The sequence below is a fragment of the Etheostoma spectabile genome, chromosome 5 (assembly GCF_008692095.1).
Source record: "Etheostoma spectabile isolate EspeVRDwgs_2016 chromosome 5, UIUC_Espe_1.0, whole genome shotgun sequence".
Lineage (NCBI taxonomy): Eukaryota > Metazoa > Chordata > Actinopteri > Perciformes > Percidae > Etheostoma > Etheostoma spectabile.
This window is the reverse complement of record NC_045737.1, coordinates 12,154,927-12,173,177: the sequence shown is the minus strand read 5'-3', so window position 1 is coordinate 12,173,177 and position 18,251 is coordinate 12,154,927. Positions and strand designations below refer to the sequence as shown.

Below are 18,251 nucleotides of genomic sequence, written 5' to 3'. Positions count from 1 at the left end.
GGCACTAGACAGAGATGGGAAAACAGAATAAATAGAAAATACATGTGACCATATGAGACTATCGTATCTGCCTCACTCTGTGGCTGTGTGTGTACTGTAAGTGTATGAAATGCATTAATCATTATGGCACATCATTCTCAGCTGCACAACAATTCCTCCTCAGACATCTGCCAGATGCCCTGATTCTCTAACTAATACTGCCCTCTAATGGTGGTCATGATGGGTTGCATTTCTTTTCTTCTATTTCAATTTTGGGCTCAATTTTCCCTTTAACTTCTGTGCCTATGAACACATATATTTACATTATTCCTGCATTTGAGTATCTTCATCTTTCCCTTTCCTTTCTCAACTAATGTCCCTCCAACCCTTTGCCCAGATCCTGATGTCAGAACCGGGGAAGTTGTTACAGAAGGTGAAGGTGTGGCTTCAGGAGTACTGGAACATCACAGACCTCATGGCCATCCTGATATTTTCCGTCGGCATGGTTCTCCGTCTCCAGGAGCCGCCGCTCATGAGCTACGGGCGGGTCATCTATTGCGTCAACATCATCTATTGGTACATCCGGTTGCTGGACATCTTCGGGGTCAACAAGTACCTGGGTCCCTATGTGATGATGATTGGCAAGATGGTGAGAGGAGGCAGGGGTGTTAGTGTGTGTGTGTGTGTGTGTGTGTGTGTGTTTTCTATCTACAGCTTATTTCATATTTCCTCTTCCTCATTATGTATTCTTCATTTATGTCTGACTTTTTCTACCTTCTGACTTCTACCCAGCATGATTCATACTGAGTCCCTTGATTACAACAGTTTAATTTGTACGTGTTGTGCAGGATTGGTCCTGATAGAGATTCTGCACCTCTAAACCTTGTTGTTTGATCTCAAAGAGCACATGATCAGAGCCCCTGATACATACAGGAAGACAAATTTAGAGAAGGAATCAAAGGCTCAAATTTGGATATGTGTGATCTTCGGCTGTCTTTGACATGGGCTGTGTACCGCTGGACACCATCGCTCTTTGATTTTATGTAAATCAGCAATTAGAGAGAGGGGAGAGAGAGATTTTGATTCAATGACTTAGACTGATAATTTACATACAGTATATGATGTTGCAGCACCATGAGCAGATTTGAAAAACCAGTACTGCTATGTAAATAACAGCCAAAAACTGAAGTACCACCATTTACTTGGAGGCCATTTTCTTTTTTACAAAGTCTTTAGGAACAAACTGAAACATTATCATTTTCACCGTATCATTTTGACAAAGTGATAATGATTACAATGACAACTGTAGCTCCAATGTTTTTCTTAGATGTGTTTCAGCTCCCTAGAAAGATAATGCATGGCACCCTTCATCGAAAAATATACATCCAATCAACCTTTATTTATATGAGATATGAGAGAGATCATTGAGGGGCAAACCTCATTAACATTGACATTGATTCAATTACAAAGACACAAAAAAAAAAAATCACAGAGAAGAAGCCTCGTGAAAATAATAGAAAGCTACTAAAAGTTTCTGATTTGGAAAATGCATCTGTTAGATGGATTAGGATAATTAAGATGTGGAGGAAAATAGAGTTAAGTAAAGAAATTACAGAGACTTATGGAATATAAATTAGAATTGTAACTTCCTTAATCAATCTGGGATAAACATTAATAAAGAGCATTTAAAAACAGAATTAAAAAAAAAAAAAAATTTGACCAACCAAAATTCTGAGAGTGATGGTAATAAAAAAATTCCTGTGCAGATCGTCATTCATCAAAGTTTTCAAACTGCTCCTCCAGCTGTAACAGACCAACTCGTTCCCTCCCTGCTCTCTTTTGCCTCATCGTTGCTTTTTTTCACTTTACACAATCCTTCTTTTTTATCACTGCTCCATTCTATAGACATTTTTACCAACTGCACCCCATTTTCCCACCCACCCCTCTTCTTAAACCACTCACTCTTTCCCTTCTCTCTTTGACAATCCTCTTCTATCCCCCCTCCCTGTCAGATGATCGACATGATGTATTTTGTGATCATCATGTTGGTGGTGCTGATGAGTTTTGGGGTGGCGCGTCAGGCCATCCTCAACCCTAATGAAGACCCGTCTTGGATGCTAGCTAGGAACATCTTCTTCATGCCTTACTGGATGATCTACGGAGAGGTGTTTGCCGACCAGATTGACCGTAAGTTCAGGGCCTGAGTCCCCGGCCTCTTGAAAAAAAACTAGTTTTGCTGACTCTGAAGAGAGATGAAAGCAATGTGACCGAATACGTGTAATTAAATGTTCAGTCATTCCTCCACAGGTTAAAAAGTTACTGGAAGATTTCCTTTTATAATGCATACAGTAACTGTTAAAACACTGTACTACAAGACAAATTGCATCACGTTGATAACAGGGGAAATTCTTGACAAATTTTGCTTTTACATCACCATATCTGCATCTGAATCTTTTTGTCAAGTGACTTAGCTTCTTACTTGAGGAAAATTCATTTTAACTTTCAGTTTGTCCTGATTCTTTTGTGTCCCTCCGTTATTCAATATTATTGTAGACAAAGTGACATTTGACTCAATAAAGTGTTCTGTTGTCTTTTTGTATGGTTGTATATATGATGGTGTGTTCAGAATGTGAGGAGTGGCCCAAAGAGAAGAGATCTGAAATAATGTTTTTATTCTTTGTTTCAGATATGCATAGTAGGAAGTTAAAGCACAGGCTGAATGAAAAACTCTGGCTGGGCGCAAATTACTTACGAACTTACGGAACCTGGCGTAGTAGTGGTCCATCCCACTTTCCCCAGTGCAGTGAAAACCCCAGTAAATCAACAGATATAGACCTCAATTTAATCACATCCACCTATCCCACCTCTCCTTCATCATCCTCACATTGCCACCATGTCATGCCCACTCTGACCACTAAAGGCCACTTGAGACAAAAGTGTGCATGCGGCTCCACACGCTCTGAGGTTAAAGTTGCCCTCATGTGTTTGGTATCTTGGGTCAGCTATTGTATCTAAACGGAATTTTTCTTTCAATACCAGAAGCTTGTTTAAGCTTATTAAAACTGTACGACAGCCTGATTGAATGAGGCTGCCTATCCTCTCCAAATGTTTTTGATTGGCCAACTAGTCGCCTGACCTGAGGCTATATTTTGTAAGCAACTTTACCCTGACTAACTTTGGCACTGGCTGGCAAATGGCACTGTTACGTGGCAGTAGCACTTTTCAAATGTGTTCTGATATATTTATGCTCTTCGTATGTTCTGTCACATCAAGAGGAAGTATCAAAGTTGAAAAGTTTGAAATTCCTTTGATGTTTCTTCCACTCATTTTGTCCCCTGACTTTGAATTAGTTTCATTTGAAGAAGTGACCCTGCCATGTTAACACCGTCTGTCACATAAACCATATCACCCTCCCTTTTTTATGCCGGCTCAGCTTCTCACTGGAGCAATTGCAACATTGCCGAAAAATACGAATACCAATATAGCAGAACATATAATATAAGTAAGCATTTAAATTGACATGTGAATACCACACCATGCAGGAATAAAACACATACATACACACCGGAATATATTTATCAGCCACCTTTCATCATCTGTAATCTGTTTTTTCACGTGGTTCAGTTGTCAGAGTTTTTAAATCCAAATTTTCTTTGAAGGTGGGAATTTGGAAAAATAGGAAAAAATTACTTCAGTTCTCTGTCTTTGGGCTGCATTGTGTGAAACAATTGAACATCAAGCAATGATGGGCATGACTATGAATCTCAAAGGCAAACAAACCCAGAACAAATGCTGAATGTTCCCCAGATAAGCCACAGCAACTGAACCATCACAGATGGAAAAAACATACTATGTATCCTAAATACATTCCAATTGATTCAGAGCACTCAACCATCACTGAATGAAGCTATGGCACACATATGTGACAATATATTTTTTAAACATCGATGCATGTTAAAATATATTGGGAACACAAATTGTGATGAGATGTGATGAATGTATTTTTCTTTGTGTATTTTGTTTTCAGATGCACATTTCTGAACATGAGCCGCTGCCATTATAGTGTCCACTCTTTCCAGTCCCTTCTTTAAGAAGCATAAAGACAAATTATGCTTCTTGTTTGTTTGCGAAATATGCAGTCATGCATTTTGTTTGGTACTTTCAGGTCTGCTTGTCTCTTTGTTATTGTTGTTATTGTTATAGTTTAACTCTGTTTGAAATTTGTGCTTGGTTGTTTGTTTGTTTTTTTATTCTAATTTGCTTAAACCTTTATTATATACTTTGTCTTCTGTTTCTGTCATGTGTCTGCATGTCTCTTTGTTTTGTTGTGCATCTACATATTTCTACTAAAATATTCATGATGGATTCAAGTCTCTCAGTATATCTACAGTAAAGGCATAGTTTACCTTGTATTAACTTGTATGTGTGTGTGTTTGCTTTGTGGCGGTGTGCAGCCCCCTGTGGTCAGAACGTCACTACGGACGATGGGGGGGTGGTGGCCCTGCCCCCATGTAAGACGGGCGCCTGGATCGTCCCGGCCATCATGGCCTGCTATCTGCTGGTGGCCAACATACTGCTGGTCAACCTACTCATAGCTGTGTTCAAGTATGTAAACTCTCAAATCATTTTATCTTTTCCTCCTCTGACAGACCATAGTTTTTTGTTATTAAGTTATTTTGAACATGTTAAAAAGAAAAAGATGAATAAGAACATTTACATTTGAGTATTGGTAAGAAAACACACACTAACAAAATCCTCATCAAACGTATTGCAAAATTCCAGTTACTAATTAAAATAAGGATTCCCGTGTTCAAATAGGAGAAGGAAGAATTTTACTATTAATTTTATTTTATTATTCTATTTTTTAAACTTTGGTAAAAAATAAATAAATCTTCACTTATATATATATACTGTATATATACACATACAAACTATAAACAACATGCTGCTACAATATTGGGCAGTCATTATTCAACGAGTATTCTTATTATATGCTTAGTTTATTTTAAACTTGTTAAAAAAAGATAAATCAGAACATTGAGTACAGGCAAGAACACAGACAAAGTCCTTAGAAAACATATTTAAAAATTCCAGTAACTGATTCAAACTGACTCAAAAAAATTTTTTTAAATGCTTGAGTGCAGTACATTTCTACAACTCTCTCCCCATATGAGCCAAATAACGTGCCTGCAGCACTGCGTCAGACACGTTTCTGGTGTGCAAAGACATAGAACGCGCCACGCAGCCACCATGCAACTGGCACGCAACAGAAACGCCACGCAGCCACCATGCAACTGGCACGCAACAGAAACGCCACGCAGCCACCATGCAACTGGCATGCAACAGAAACGCCACGCAGCCACCATGCAACTGGCACGCAACAGAAACGCCACGCAGCCACCATGCAACTGGCACACAACAGAAACGCCACGCTCACGCCACCATGCAACTGGCACGCAACAGAAACGCCACGCTCACGCCTCGCTCACGCCACGCAGGCAGTGCACAGGAGGCTTTACTGATGATGTCAGAAAATCATAAACTGTCATTTAATAAGAATACAAAAGTTTCCATGTTCTTGCCACTGGGCTAAACAACTTTCCTGGGGGAACGCCTTGATAATAATAATAAATATATTACTAATATTATTGTTAATAATATAGTATTGCACAGATCAGTCAAATGAATGTGTGTAGATCTAGAGTCTGAATGGCCTTGGGAAAGAAACTGTTCAGTAGTCTGGTGTCCGTGATTACTTGATTCATTTTATTTCAGCTTTCAATGGATGTAATATTTCTTTCTTCGGTCGGTGTGGCATTTCTGTCCGTCATTGTCTGTCATCATAGCAATACATTCTTCGAGGTGAAGTCCATCTCCAACCAGGTCTGGAAGTTCCAGCGCTACCAACTCATCATGACCTTTCACGAGCGCCCAGTCCTTCCTCCGCCGCTCATCATCTTCAGCCACATCACCATGGTCCTAAAGCATCTGTGTTGCCGCTGGCGCAAGCACGACGACGACGAGCGGGACTATGGCCTGAGTGAGTGGCAGAAAAACCTGGACAGTGGGAACACCAACATTCTCAGAGTTGGGATTTATTCATGTCGCTGGAAATTATTTTCAATAGTCTGTTGTAGTGCTGTAACAGTGCTGTATATATTTAGGATTTTAGGGCTGCACTATACAAGGAAAATATGCAGTAACATTGGTAAATGTCGCGATAACTATATAACTTGCGATATATAGACAGATAATAAAGTGTATCTCAGTTCTGCCTTTCTGCTGCTTTCAGTATTCTGCTAAAATACAAACAAAATGCTTATTGAATTTAAAACAAACAAAAGGAAATCATTTCTAATGTTCTTTTATTGAACAAATTGGACATTTAAATGAACATAAGTTACATTTTCTACTGATATTTTCCTTCAACTAACAAGAAATTGCGTTATGTCGCAGCCTTTCGTGATATGTGTACTGCACCAGTTGATATGGCGATGGCGATATAATAAAACATATATTGTGTTGCCCTATTGGATTTCAATGTTTGTTATTTTTAAAACTATGAATGTTATGAATGTAATGTTAAATATCACACTGTGGCATTATCACTTCCTCTTTCATCCACAGAACTATTCATCACAGAGGAGGAGCTGAAGAAAGTCCACGACTTTGAGGAGCAATGCATAGAAGAGTACTTCAGAGAGAAAGATGACCGATTCCACTCCTCTAACGATGAGAGGATCCGAGTCACTTCTGAAAGGTTGGACAAACAGCTGCACAGAAAAATAACCTCTGTGTGCATTCTACCTAAAATGTTCAGCCCATGGAAAGTTAGTATACAAAGACGTCCCTGGCTCTGTCTAGCAGGTAGATAAAGGATGTGACAGGACAGAAACCTAGCCTTCACATGTTACAGTGCACATTTACAGTTTACACTATTTTTGTGATCACATGTTTATTCTCCTTTTAGGCCCAGCACATACAGTGGATATGGATGAATGCAATGACTAAAACCAGCAAGAAAAAATGATAAATGGGGTGGTGGTGGCAGCTGAGGTTAAAGCATTTAAATCTATTGACTACAAGTATCAAGGGCAGCTATAATATCCATTCATGCCCTTATGGTCTCAGGGTGTGCTCTATTCATCTTAGCTGTTATTCATTCCCGACTTGCTGTTCTATTAAAGCTCAGGATTCACTAAGATTGCAAAGAGAGACTCAGGGTGTATCACATTTGTAAAATTGTCTGTGCACAATTTGTCATATAGTGCACAGAAGTAAATAAAGCCTACATGCTGCAATACGCACACAGCACAACAGAACTAAGATACAGAAAGAAAACCACATCTGTAATGTTTCAAGGGAAAACGTTTTTCCTCCACCATTCTTCCCTGCTATTCTCACCTCTCTTTCATCTCTACCAGGGTGGAGAATATGGCCATGCGTCTGGAGGAAGTCAATGAAAGGGAACACTTCATGAAGGCGTCTCTGCAGACCGTTGACATCCGTCTGGCCCAAATGGAGGAGCTGATTGGACGAATAGCCGTAGCGCTGGAGCGCGTCACAGGTGTCGAGCGTGGTGAGGTCAACAAAGTTCGTTCCAGGACTTCCTCTGACTGCACAGACTCGGCGTACATGCTCCGCCAGGGGGAGTGCCCAGATGCGGCATACATCCTCCGTCAGAGCAGCTTCAACAGCACCGAAGGGAATGCCTACCGCCTGCAGGAGGCACTGGAGGGAACAGCTGAGGGTTCCATGTCGCCTCCGTCTCCCACTGGCATGGCTGCACGGACGAGGAGCCACTCGTTTTATGTCGGCCGCGGCGGCGAACGTGCGAGCGGAGCGGAACGAGCCGAGAGCTTCTTTAAAGAGCGCTCACTCAGTCTCCATCGCGCCAACAGCTCCCAATCAGTGTCCTCAGGTGCCGCCCCCAAGGAGTCTAAGCCCCTCCCCCTGGCAACGCTGTCGGTCTCCCAGCAGCACCGTCCATCATCATGCATTGATATCTATGTCTCCACTTCTGAGGAGGTGGGGCCCGGGGAGGTCTTTCTGGATCATCTCCGAATGGTCCCACCGCTCCAGAGAGAGCGCTCGCTGCAGTCCGATATTATGGAGACGGTGCTGCCGGGAGGGCGGGACTTCAGCAGCACCGCCACCAGCGGTATGGGCGACAGGCACTCGGAGGGCGGAGCGGGCAGCAGTGGAACAGCTGGAGCCATGTTTGACGACAGTGCGGCGGCAGATTTGTCATTGTGCTCAGCCCACCTCCTACCAGACACCACTTTACCTCCTTGGGACTTGGAACCATCCCCGCCTCCCTCAGCAGGGCTGCTCGAGCGCTCTAAGAGCAGCCGCTACCTCTCCACAGCTGGCACGGTTTTCATGGATGAGGCCCCTCTGGTCAAGTCCCACAGCCTCATGTTCACACCGAGAGGCTGCTACAGTGGACTGGGGGCTGGAGTCCAGGTAAAAGCTGCCGAGTACACCAGCATCACTGACTGCATCGATACGCGCTGCGTCTCCGCTCCATACACTCCCGCAGAACGCTCGCACTCCCCCGGAGGATCCACCTCATTCCCTTTTGATAAGCCGTCGGACATTGCGTCCTCTCACCCAGAGAGAGAGGCAGAGCTTAGCCACACTGAGTCAGATCCAGAGGACCCTGAGGACCTGATTTCAACCCCTGATACCCCTCGTCTAGGAGGCCTCGGCGGGCCTAGTGGGGCCCCTCTCTGCTCCCCCTACTCCAGGCTGGAGCGAGCAAACAGCTGCTCCTCAGACGACTCCCATCCTTCCCTCACGCTGGCCCCTCCGCACCGGAAGAGCCTGTCGGTGAGTGAGAGGATGGAGAGGGGACAGAGTTTGGGGGCAGACTCTGGGGGTCTGGGTCGGGGGGACCGGGGTCTGGCAGGCACCAGAAACCCCTTCCTCAGGAGCAAGTCCGGAGCACGGCCTGAAACAGCCAAGACTGACAGCCTCTCCATGAGGAAGCTGGCCACTCCGTCAGCATTCCGCAGCTTTGATAGACAAAACTACACGTGACAAGAACACTGGTCGGCGCACTCACACACCGATTGGACCAGGGAGGAACACTGAAAGGGCCGAGTGAAAGCGGGGGGAAGTTGCCCATAGATGCTGATCAGGAACACAGTTTTTCCACTTACATTTTAGGTTAAAAAAAGGTGGTAAAAGTGTATTCATAGTCAGTGGTGGAGGGCAGCTTTACCCTGAAGCAGGTGTCAGAGGGAACAGATGGGAGATGTAGGGCTCCTACTGTACACCAGTCAAAAACAAAGAGCTATGAATCTAGAGTAGTTTTTACCTCCTTTTGTAGTTATGTAACTCAATGGGGTGTTATGGCAATGGAAGCAGTATTTGTACTGTATGTCTTCCACCCACCACCACTACGTCAAGTAGGCATCTGTCACTGTTTTACGTCACATATCAGTCACGTCAGTCAGAGAAAGTATACTGTTACAAATAGCTGCATTATATGGTAGAAACTGTCAAGTGTGAGACAAAGAGAGGAGAAGGAAAGAAAAAAACAGCCACCTCATATGGTCCTTTTGTCTTAGCATTGAGTCATCACTGTCGCAAAACCTTCGCTCAAAATGCATTATCCTCTCTTCATGTAATCCTAACTCCACTCTGTAAAACCCCAGCACTAGCAAACGGAAAATCATTTTTGGCTGTTTCATAAAGACATCAGTGAAGTGTTTCGAACCATCTGGAACTATTTCCTCTCTTGGTTGCACTGGAAAGGATTGCTGGAACATGGCAACAACTTACCTCTAGATACAAAAATACACATTTTCAGAGAATCAGTATTCATCTCTTTTTATTATTTCTCAAAGGTATGTCAAATATGCCTTTCGTTGTCTTGCGTTTTGGAGCATCATTTATTTATTTTGTCAGTCCAGCTAGAGAAAGAAAGCAGTGTTTGAACATACGCCAGTCGAAAGGCCATTACTCTATCACAAGTTTCCAGTCGTGGCTGTCAAGTGTCGGCAGGAATAACTAAATGGGTTTAATTATCCATGTGATACAAGAGCAAAAAGTTATTAGGAAAACGTATGCGACATGAAGACTGAGATTAGCAGGTGACAGCATCCAGTGTTTTGAGGAATGAATCCATAAGAGGAACATGAAGGAAAAGTTCATTTAAGTGCATGTTGACATGTCTGCACACACACACACACACACACACATGCACACACTTGCACACACACTCCAAAAATCTTACATAATGCTAGAAAATAAACTTGATTTCAGACCTGATCCCTGAGAACTTTAAGTGCAATTGCAAAAAGAAAGGGCAACTAGGGGGCGCTGTTAGCCTATTTCAGGAGCAATGCTTGCTGGGAGAACCTGGTGTGAGTTCTTTGCCTGCACCTGACACCAAAAATCCTTACACTCAATGAATCATTGCTCTCTTGCAGTCCTTCAGGCATTATGCTGCAAAGGTTTTACATCCACTTACGCCTAATGGATCCGTCCTTCATGTACTGTCATTCATTTTCCTTTATTTTAAGTGCATTCAAAGACAGACACTACAAAATGAGATTTTAATAGAAAGCATTTGCCCGATGACTAAGCCCACTATAAATCATACACAGGTCAAGAAAAGTTCCTCCAGAAAGAGCTAATTTATGAATTTGTCTTAAAAAATGTTTGAAATAAGCTGTTAAGTATATGCATTCTAGCTGAGAGATACTATAAAAAAAGAACTGCATTTTAAGTGACATGGAGGAAGAAAATATGGGGTTATTTTTTATTAAAAGATGATAGCCAGATCAGTGTTTTAAAAAGTTCTTTCTTATTATTATTCTAACGGGAAAAGTCCGGGAGAAGGAAGATGCCCTTCTCTGATGACTTTGTAAAGATAAAATAGTTGAAATTAATAGAATTCTTACTGATTTTTTTCATGTTTGTTTTATATTTCCTCACTATTCCAACTCAGTTTAATTATGTGTGCGTTTATTTTAAGATTGATCCTATTTATTGACATTTCCTTGCTCATTATCGATGATTACAGTAAATGCCTGTTTGAATTACAAAATCAAAATTTATATCTTCTCAGTGATATTTTTGTCGAATTTTAAGTATTTTCTAATTAAGCTTTTAAATTTAATAAAAAAAAGATGACCATCGACATGCACTAAATGCTGATGTATATTATTTATTAACTATAGAATTGTCTGATATACTGTACAATTCAATCACTATATAAAGTATTTAAAGTAGTTTTTATTGTATGTTTATTTATGAGAAATTTTCTAATGTAAAGTTAACGCGGCAACACACAGTTGCCAGTATACCAAACTTAGGGTGCCTTTTGGGCATGGATGGAGCATGTGGGGACTGAAGTGATTCATCAATTTCTCTTTTTGTTTTGTTCTCCCCGTAATCATAGAGTCCAAATATCTGTGATTATGTTTAACATGTGGCTTTTTGCATACACTAACAGACCTTTGTTGTTCTCTTAAACCCATGTGTGTGTGTGGGGGGGGGGTGTTATTGGTAGATTGTATCATTGCTTGTGCGGACATTTAAATCCACCAAAACACAAAGAAATATCTCATTGAGATTAACAGTTTCATTGCTGAAGCAAAACAAAATCTATTTGCACACGAAACTGAGACATAAGGGTGAGGATGCAGCATGGATTTGTAGATTTAGACTTCTCTCTGTATCACATCCCAATCGGTTTGATGATCCAAACTGTTCACACGCCTGCCAACCCTAACCCTGAACCTTAAAGGGGTACTCCAGGGATTTACTTCTGCACCTGCTCAAAGTTAGGGGACTTTCTAGAGACAGACTGGTAGTTCCCATGTTGGATTAAAGCATCAAAAACACTGCATCCTACAATTCCCATGGTTCAGCTCACTTGGCTCTTTCGATAGACCTTGTCCCTGACTGTTAAATCATCTCATCTTTCAAACCCACTACGCACAGTGAGTAACGCCAGTTGTCTGTGACATATTTAAAGTCGCGAGCCTATAACTGGACGTGACATCTGAGTTATTTATCTTAGACTTCAGAAAGCTCCCTCCAGAGCTACAAAAGACATACAACTGTGTACAGTCAACTAACCTTTATTTGTAAATTTGGTGGAGTACCCCTTTAACCCGGCAATTAAACCACCAACACTAACTGCTTTGTGGACACATGCTCAGTGTGGATCACGTGGGTTGGACAGATATAAGACGACACATGGGATGTTGTAGCTCATCGTTACATAGAAACGATCAGCAGTTTCCTCAACAGATATGTAGTTTACTGTGTGTGTAAAAGAGGAAAGGTTGGCCCCAAGTCAATGCTCAGGGACAATGTTAACCCCAGTGATGCAAGGTAGTAAGAAAGAAAAAAAAAAAAATAGAGAGATTTGGATTTGTCTGCAGCAGAAGGCTTCCGATATATCACTGTGCTTTATGGGTCTAACCCAGAGTCTTTGTGAGATCAGAGGGACATCTATATTTTTTGTATCTCATGTCTTCAGAAATAGCAATAGGATATGAAAACATGGGAGTTTAAGATGTTAACAATCAAAACAAGATGGGCTTATTGTTACAGAGGGCTTTGGTCCCTTCACACGCTGAACCAAACCAAACTTTGCCAAACCAAATGGAAACGAGCTGAGTCATGCTCTACTGACCCTTTGGCAGGCAGGGGTTAACCAAGCAAAGTTGATACAGCTCCACTCAGTTATGCATGGCGAAGTATGACAACAGATGTCTGTGTCGGACCGAAAGTTTAGGCCCCTCCTATTTGAACTACTTATAGGAAATCAAAAATATTCTTTTTAAATGGACTTATCCTTGCAATAAGGAATATGTGATAACATATGTGTCCATGGCACTTCGAAACCTATGTGTGGACATGATTCTTCAAATGGCTTCGTGGTTTGTTGACATGGCTGGAAGGCTTTGACAGGAGGTGTGCGTATGTGTGTACATTGACTACGTGTGAAGCACATAGATGACATCACAACACAACCCAACCCAACAGAATCTCAGTGTACAGTATTTTTAAAATATTTTCCTATACTGTATGTCATGAGCATATGATGATAATCAACAGTTCTGCTTCCCTCCTATCACGACCTGTGACTCGTAAACTAAAGAGAGTCCCACGCACGTTTTTTCTGCAATAATTGCTGATGTGCTTCTACAAGTGAAAGGGACTTATCCCTCTCCTGGTCACACTTTATTTAATGTCCTTCAAATGCATGCAGTTCTTCCATTCAGATTGTACAGAGATGTAAAGAACTGTAAAGGTGACTGAGAGAAAGATAGAAAGAGATTATAATATGAAATCAAAGTAGCGAGTATTTGGATGCAAATACAAATCTGTATTCTTCAATGTGAATAGGATCATGTCTGGCATGCATTGTTAAATAAAAAAAAATAAATAGATTGGTATTCCCTGTCTCGCCTGTTTTTACTTCCTCAGCATCTTTAACCAATCAGAAGAAGACAAATAGAGCACAGCGTAAATTCTTTCTGGGCGATTTCTAAACTTAATCACTTTTCTCTCTCTTTAAACCGAACAGCTGTTAGAAGCGTTCACTTTTATTTCAACCAATCAGAAGCGGCCGTGAATTTAACGAGCCACTCACAGCATGACATCCCTGTTTTAAACCTGTCTCTCTCTGCTGCTCAGTTGTCATTTCAGGCTAAGAGCACAACCCTCCTCCCCCCATCCGGTCTTCATAATGCAGGGCTCCTGGGTCTACTTAGGCCTTAGGTTAGGTCTTCGGGCTCCTCACACCACCATCAGTGCCTAGACTCCATCGGGGGATTATCTTTTGGCTTTCTACCCCTTTAAAGAATATCATTTCATAACAATGGGGTCTGATTGCCAAAGACTGTACATTTCCTGTTATGCATATGTACAATAAATCTTTGCAAATCTGCAACAAAGTCTCTCCTGACTGAAATGCTTATAGTGTTAAAATATAGTTTATAGCAAAGTCAAGCCATATGATAATACAATGGCAAAAAAAATCACACATAATTTGGCAAAAACATGGTAGCTGCCAAGGAACAAAATCATCCTGTAGAGCGACATCCTGTTTTGTATCTAACGGTTCTCCAACCGTCTTCATCATTCTGAAACCAGAACACAACAAATGTTGAGGATTTTCAGTCCTGCCAAATAAAGAAGGGCAAACTTTGTCTGATGTTACTATTTTTTTAACATAGGTGGAGTAGGAATTTGGCGTAGACAGAATTACTAATCTTGAAACCTATATATATATTAGAGTGGAAATAGAACGGAAGTATTTCCCCACTTATAGAGCTTTTGCTCCATTGATTTGCCGGTCCAGTCGGAGAGACTGAGGGGAAACTATGAAGTTATTTCTAAAACCCCTATACAATTTGGGACATGAGCCCCCCCCCCTCTGCTCCACCCCTAGGGCAGAGAGCTGTCAACTCTATCGCTGTATAACTCGTTAAACACCAAAAGCACACAGTGTGTCAGCCGTTGAGTAACGAGGCACATGTGCGGCTGTTCAGTTCAGGCAAGACATCAGGCTTCACCCCCCCCCCCCCCCACCCAAAAAAAAAAAGCTGCTGAGAGGAGTTGGACAGGTGCTGCCCCGGGGTCTGTCATTTTTAACCCTTGTGTATTCCTCCCGAGTCAAAAACTGACAAAGATTTGACATTTTCGTCCCTTTTTCAGACTTTTTTTTAGCATTCACTAACACCACCTTACTAGTTTTACACTTTTTTTTTTTGAATTCAGGGTCAATAACCCTCATTTATATAGAATTATACCTAATATTTGACCTAAAAAAGCAGAAATTATGCATTATTTTGACTAATAGTTAAGATCAGAGGAACGTACAGATGAGTTTAGTCAGGAATGAAAGTGATCAATTGTATTTGCAAAGAGTGTTGTATGGAATCCGATCCATTTCTTTGTGGTAATTTGGTTCAAAAGAAACCCATATTTCAGATATAGACATTTTTTAAAGGGGTCAAATTGGACCCGAGGACAACAGGAGGGTTAAAACTTGTCCAGATGCCATCAGGCACAAACAGATTTTAATTATGGGACCAATTCAGCTTTGAATAAGGGCTTTTTTTACACTTGGTGTGTTTCAGCCCTCCTAATAAACTCATATCTATTAGTCAGCATCTTTGGCGTATATGTAAACACACCAAAGGGACTCACACACCTTCTCGGGAGGTGGTCTGAGTACGGTTCGCTCTGGGTCTGCGTTGCGGTTCTGTTCACCTGTGCTTAGTGAACACAACATGCTTCAGGTCTGGTTTGCCTGTTACCTTTTACCAATGTACTGTATTTTAACTCTGAGGCCCCATCTGACAGAGAACTGAATCCTCTGCCAAGTAAACTGACAATGAGAATGCATGAGAACTGAGTCCCTTCCCTGTTGGTCCCTGTTGAGGAGACTGGTTGAGGTTTTATATGTGAAAACACCCTCAACCCCATAAGAGAAAAACTTTATGTGATGTAGGCTATTGTAAAATGTGCATTTTCTATAATTTATCATTTAATGTATTTACTGTTTTAGAGACAATAACCACTTCTAGTATATCTTTTGGAAATGATTGTCTATAAAAGTCACATTTCACAACACAGTCCATCTTTCTTGCAGTTTTTCTTTGTATTTCTCCATGGTGCTGGCTGGCTGAGTAGCCTTTAAAGTCTGTTGTTTGTGGTCTGTCGTCATTGTGCAGCACTGTCCTCCCCCCCCCCGACGGATAGGAGGGACAGACTGGGACATGCAGTCTGTCTGTCCGCGCTGGGGAGGGTTTCCATGTGGAACAGGACAGCGCTGGTGTGCGTCGGTTCATTCTCCGCACGTGGAAGTGAAAGGGAACAGTCAGGGAACACTCTGTACTAAGGTGCCCCCCCCCTCCCCTCACTCCCCCCACTCCCCCACTTCTCAGCACCTCATGCGCACTCAAAAACAACTTCGCTTTTTTTGACACAATCACCTCAAAATGTCAACATGACCCAGAAGCGCCGTGCCCTCTTAACTCTCGCCCTCTTGTGAGAGGGGGCGCGGGACCAGGCGCCTCCTCTTTCCAGGGAATTGTTACCGAGCTCTGCGGGAGGAGGAGCTCCTGGAGGCCGGCTGCAGGCTCCACGCGCCCGGCCAAGTTGCCTTATTTAACCAGATTTTTTTTTCTTTCCTGGAAATGGGCTGTTCAGCCAAGGACTCGAGCAAGGAGGCGGAGTTACGTTACGTGACAAACCGGGGGAAGGGCGAAACGTCCATGCAGGTGTGTGTGTGTGTGTGTGTGTGTGTGTGGTGTGTGCGTGTGTGTGTGTGTGTGTGTGGGTGTGTGTGTGTGTGTGTGGTGTGTGTTTTTGTGTTGTGGTGTGTGTGTGTGTGTGTGTGGTGTGTGTGTGTTGGGGGGGGGGGGGTGTTCACAGCCTGCAGCATCTGTTGTGCTCAAATAGGGACTTCATTTGAGCCATTATCATTATGGCAGTCTTGCGAACTTTGCCTCCTGTAGGATACATGTTGTTTCTAATCACGATTAATGTGCTTTCAGGCAGTGAGTCACTGAAGAAGAGGATCACTTTGCTGTTGAGTAACAAGAGATGTGGGTACCACTCTTCTCTGCCTCTTGTGTGAAATGCTGCTACATTGTGAAAATCCCCATGTTTAAAATGTAGACAATAGAGGTCAATACAGGTCAACAGGTCACATCAGGTCAACACCCATCAGGATGCAGCCTACCGTCTTTAAAAAAACAAAAGTGTTTGAGTGTCTTCAGTCTGTCTGAGTCCAACCTGAGTCCCGTTATTCTCATAAAAACAGCCGTGGTGATCAGCATGTAACCAAATACACTGTCAACACAGTTCATGCCAGGGAAAAATTGCTCAGAGGCAGCATTGCTCAATCCCAGCAACCCCCGAAGATCCCAGGTTTTTTTCTTCTAGGAACTTTACCCATGAATGAACCATCCACACAGCACTGGAAGCATCTATTATTCTTTTTAAAATGAGAGTCTGGAATGGCCACATTAGCTTTCACGGCTCTCTCTCTCTCTCTCCAACAGGGGCATGCCATGATGAAGTCATGTAATATGCTTGTGGTGTAGCACTTCTGTGCATGTATTAAATTTGAATTGTGTTTGGTTGGAAATGGGAAAAAAAGGAGAGAGGACTTGTTGCAAAATGAACCTGGGGCCAAGAGTTGATATGACTCAAGAAGCATATATGCTTTGAGTTGCTATGGGAGAATGAATAGGACAAATGTGCACAGTTTACATATAAAATGTTGATGATGCGTACACTTCTCCCCAATCTGCAGCTGCTGTAGCCGACTGGATGACTATGCGTTTTTAAATGTAGATATATTTCGGCTTTCTCAACAAAACAAAACAGTTTCCAGAATAGATACATTTTTAAGATATCCATATCAATGTTTTGGTTTTAAAGAATACAAAAAAACGTCAATAGTGCTTGCTATGAATCCCACATTATGGGCCATAACAATGCATTACAACACATGCAACTGCATCATAAGAGATGATCCACAGTATCTCTTTATATGGACCTATCTTCTATATAAGGCCAACAGTTATTATGAGCACACATTTGCTCCTTGTAACCATCTTCAAGGACAGTGGGATTATGGCTTGGCGCTGTCATGGCAGCACACCGCTTTGAGGAAGGACAGTTCTACTAACACAGAGGGGAGAGGGGGGGGGGGCAGACAGAAGCAGGACATGACCATCTAACCTGAAACCAGACTCCACTATAAAAGCTGTAAAACCACACATTGAGTATCGATTTTTATGTTCAACTATTAAGTTAATCGGCAACTATTTTAATAATCAATGAATTGGTTTATTTTTTTAAATGAAAAAAGTAACAATTGTCTGAATCCAGCTTCTTAAGTGGGAATTTGCTCCGGTCTTTTCACTCCTCTGGGACAGTAAACTGAATATCTTTGAGTTTTGGACAGCGTCGACGTTGGAAGGATAAAGTGTCGCTGACTGTTAGAAGAGAATACAGCTAAGCTAATTTTACTTTAATGTTCTCAAATCTGTGTCTCTTCTTGAGTTTGCAAGAAATACATACACTTTATCATACACTAACAGCACAACCTGACCTCACGCACAAATGTTATATGAGTTCACATGGAACAGTTTAAGTGTGTAGCGTTGAGGGAGGTGGAGGACTGCACTGATTAAGGATCAGACCTTGGCTGTGAAACGGGGACACAAAGTGAGAACTGTCCACAGACAGCTGTTATTGGCCAGTAGTTAAACGCACACACA

The 18,251-nt window shown here is 42.0% G+C and overlaps 1 protein-coding gene across 11 annotated transcripts in view; it reads left to right on the top strand.

Annotated features, from left to right (window-relative positions):
• trpm3 (transient receptor potential cation channel, subfamily M, member 3) overlaps positions 1 to 10,697 on the top strand; it is a 168,439-nt gene extending 157,742 nt beyond the window's left edge. For 6 of the 11 annotated variants that reach the window (XM_032516958.1, XM_032516957.1, XM_032516961.1 and 3 more), the window contains 7 exons: positions 377 to 628; positions 1,992 to 2,166; positions 2,666 to 2,794; positions 4,434 to 4,584; positions 5,826 to 6,019; positions 6,607 to 6,739; positions 7,404 to 10,697. In XM_032516958.1, coding sequence (XP_032372849.1) covers positions 377 to 628; positions 1,992 to 2,166; positions 2,666 to 2,794; positions 4,434 to 4,584; positions 5,826 to 6,019; positions 6,607 to 6,739; positions 7,404 to 9,021 — 2,652 coding nt within the window. In that variant the 3' untranslated portion in view covers positions 9,022 to 10,697. The remainder of the gene's footprint in view (positions 1 to 376; positions 629 to 1,991; positions 2,167 to 2,665; positions 2,795 to 4,433; positions 4,585 to 5,825; positions 6,020 to 6,606; positions 6,740 to 7,403) is intronic. The other 5 variants (XM_032516962.1, XM_032516960.1, XM_032516968.1 and 2 more) reach the window with 2 other exon arrangements.
• Positions 10,698 to 18,251: the final 7,554 nt, after the last annotated feature.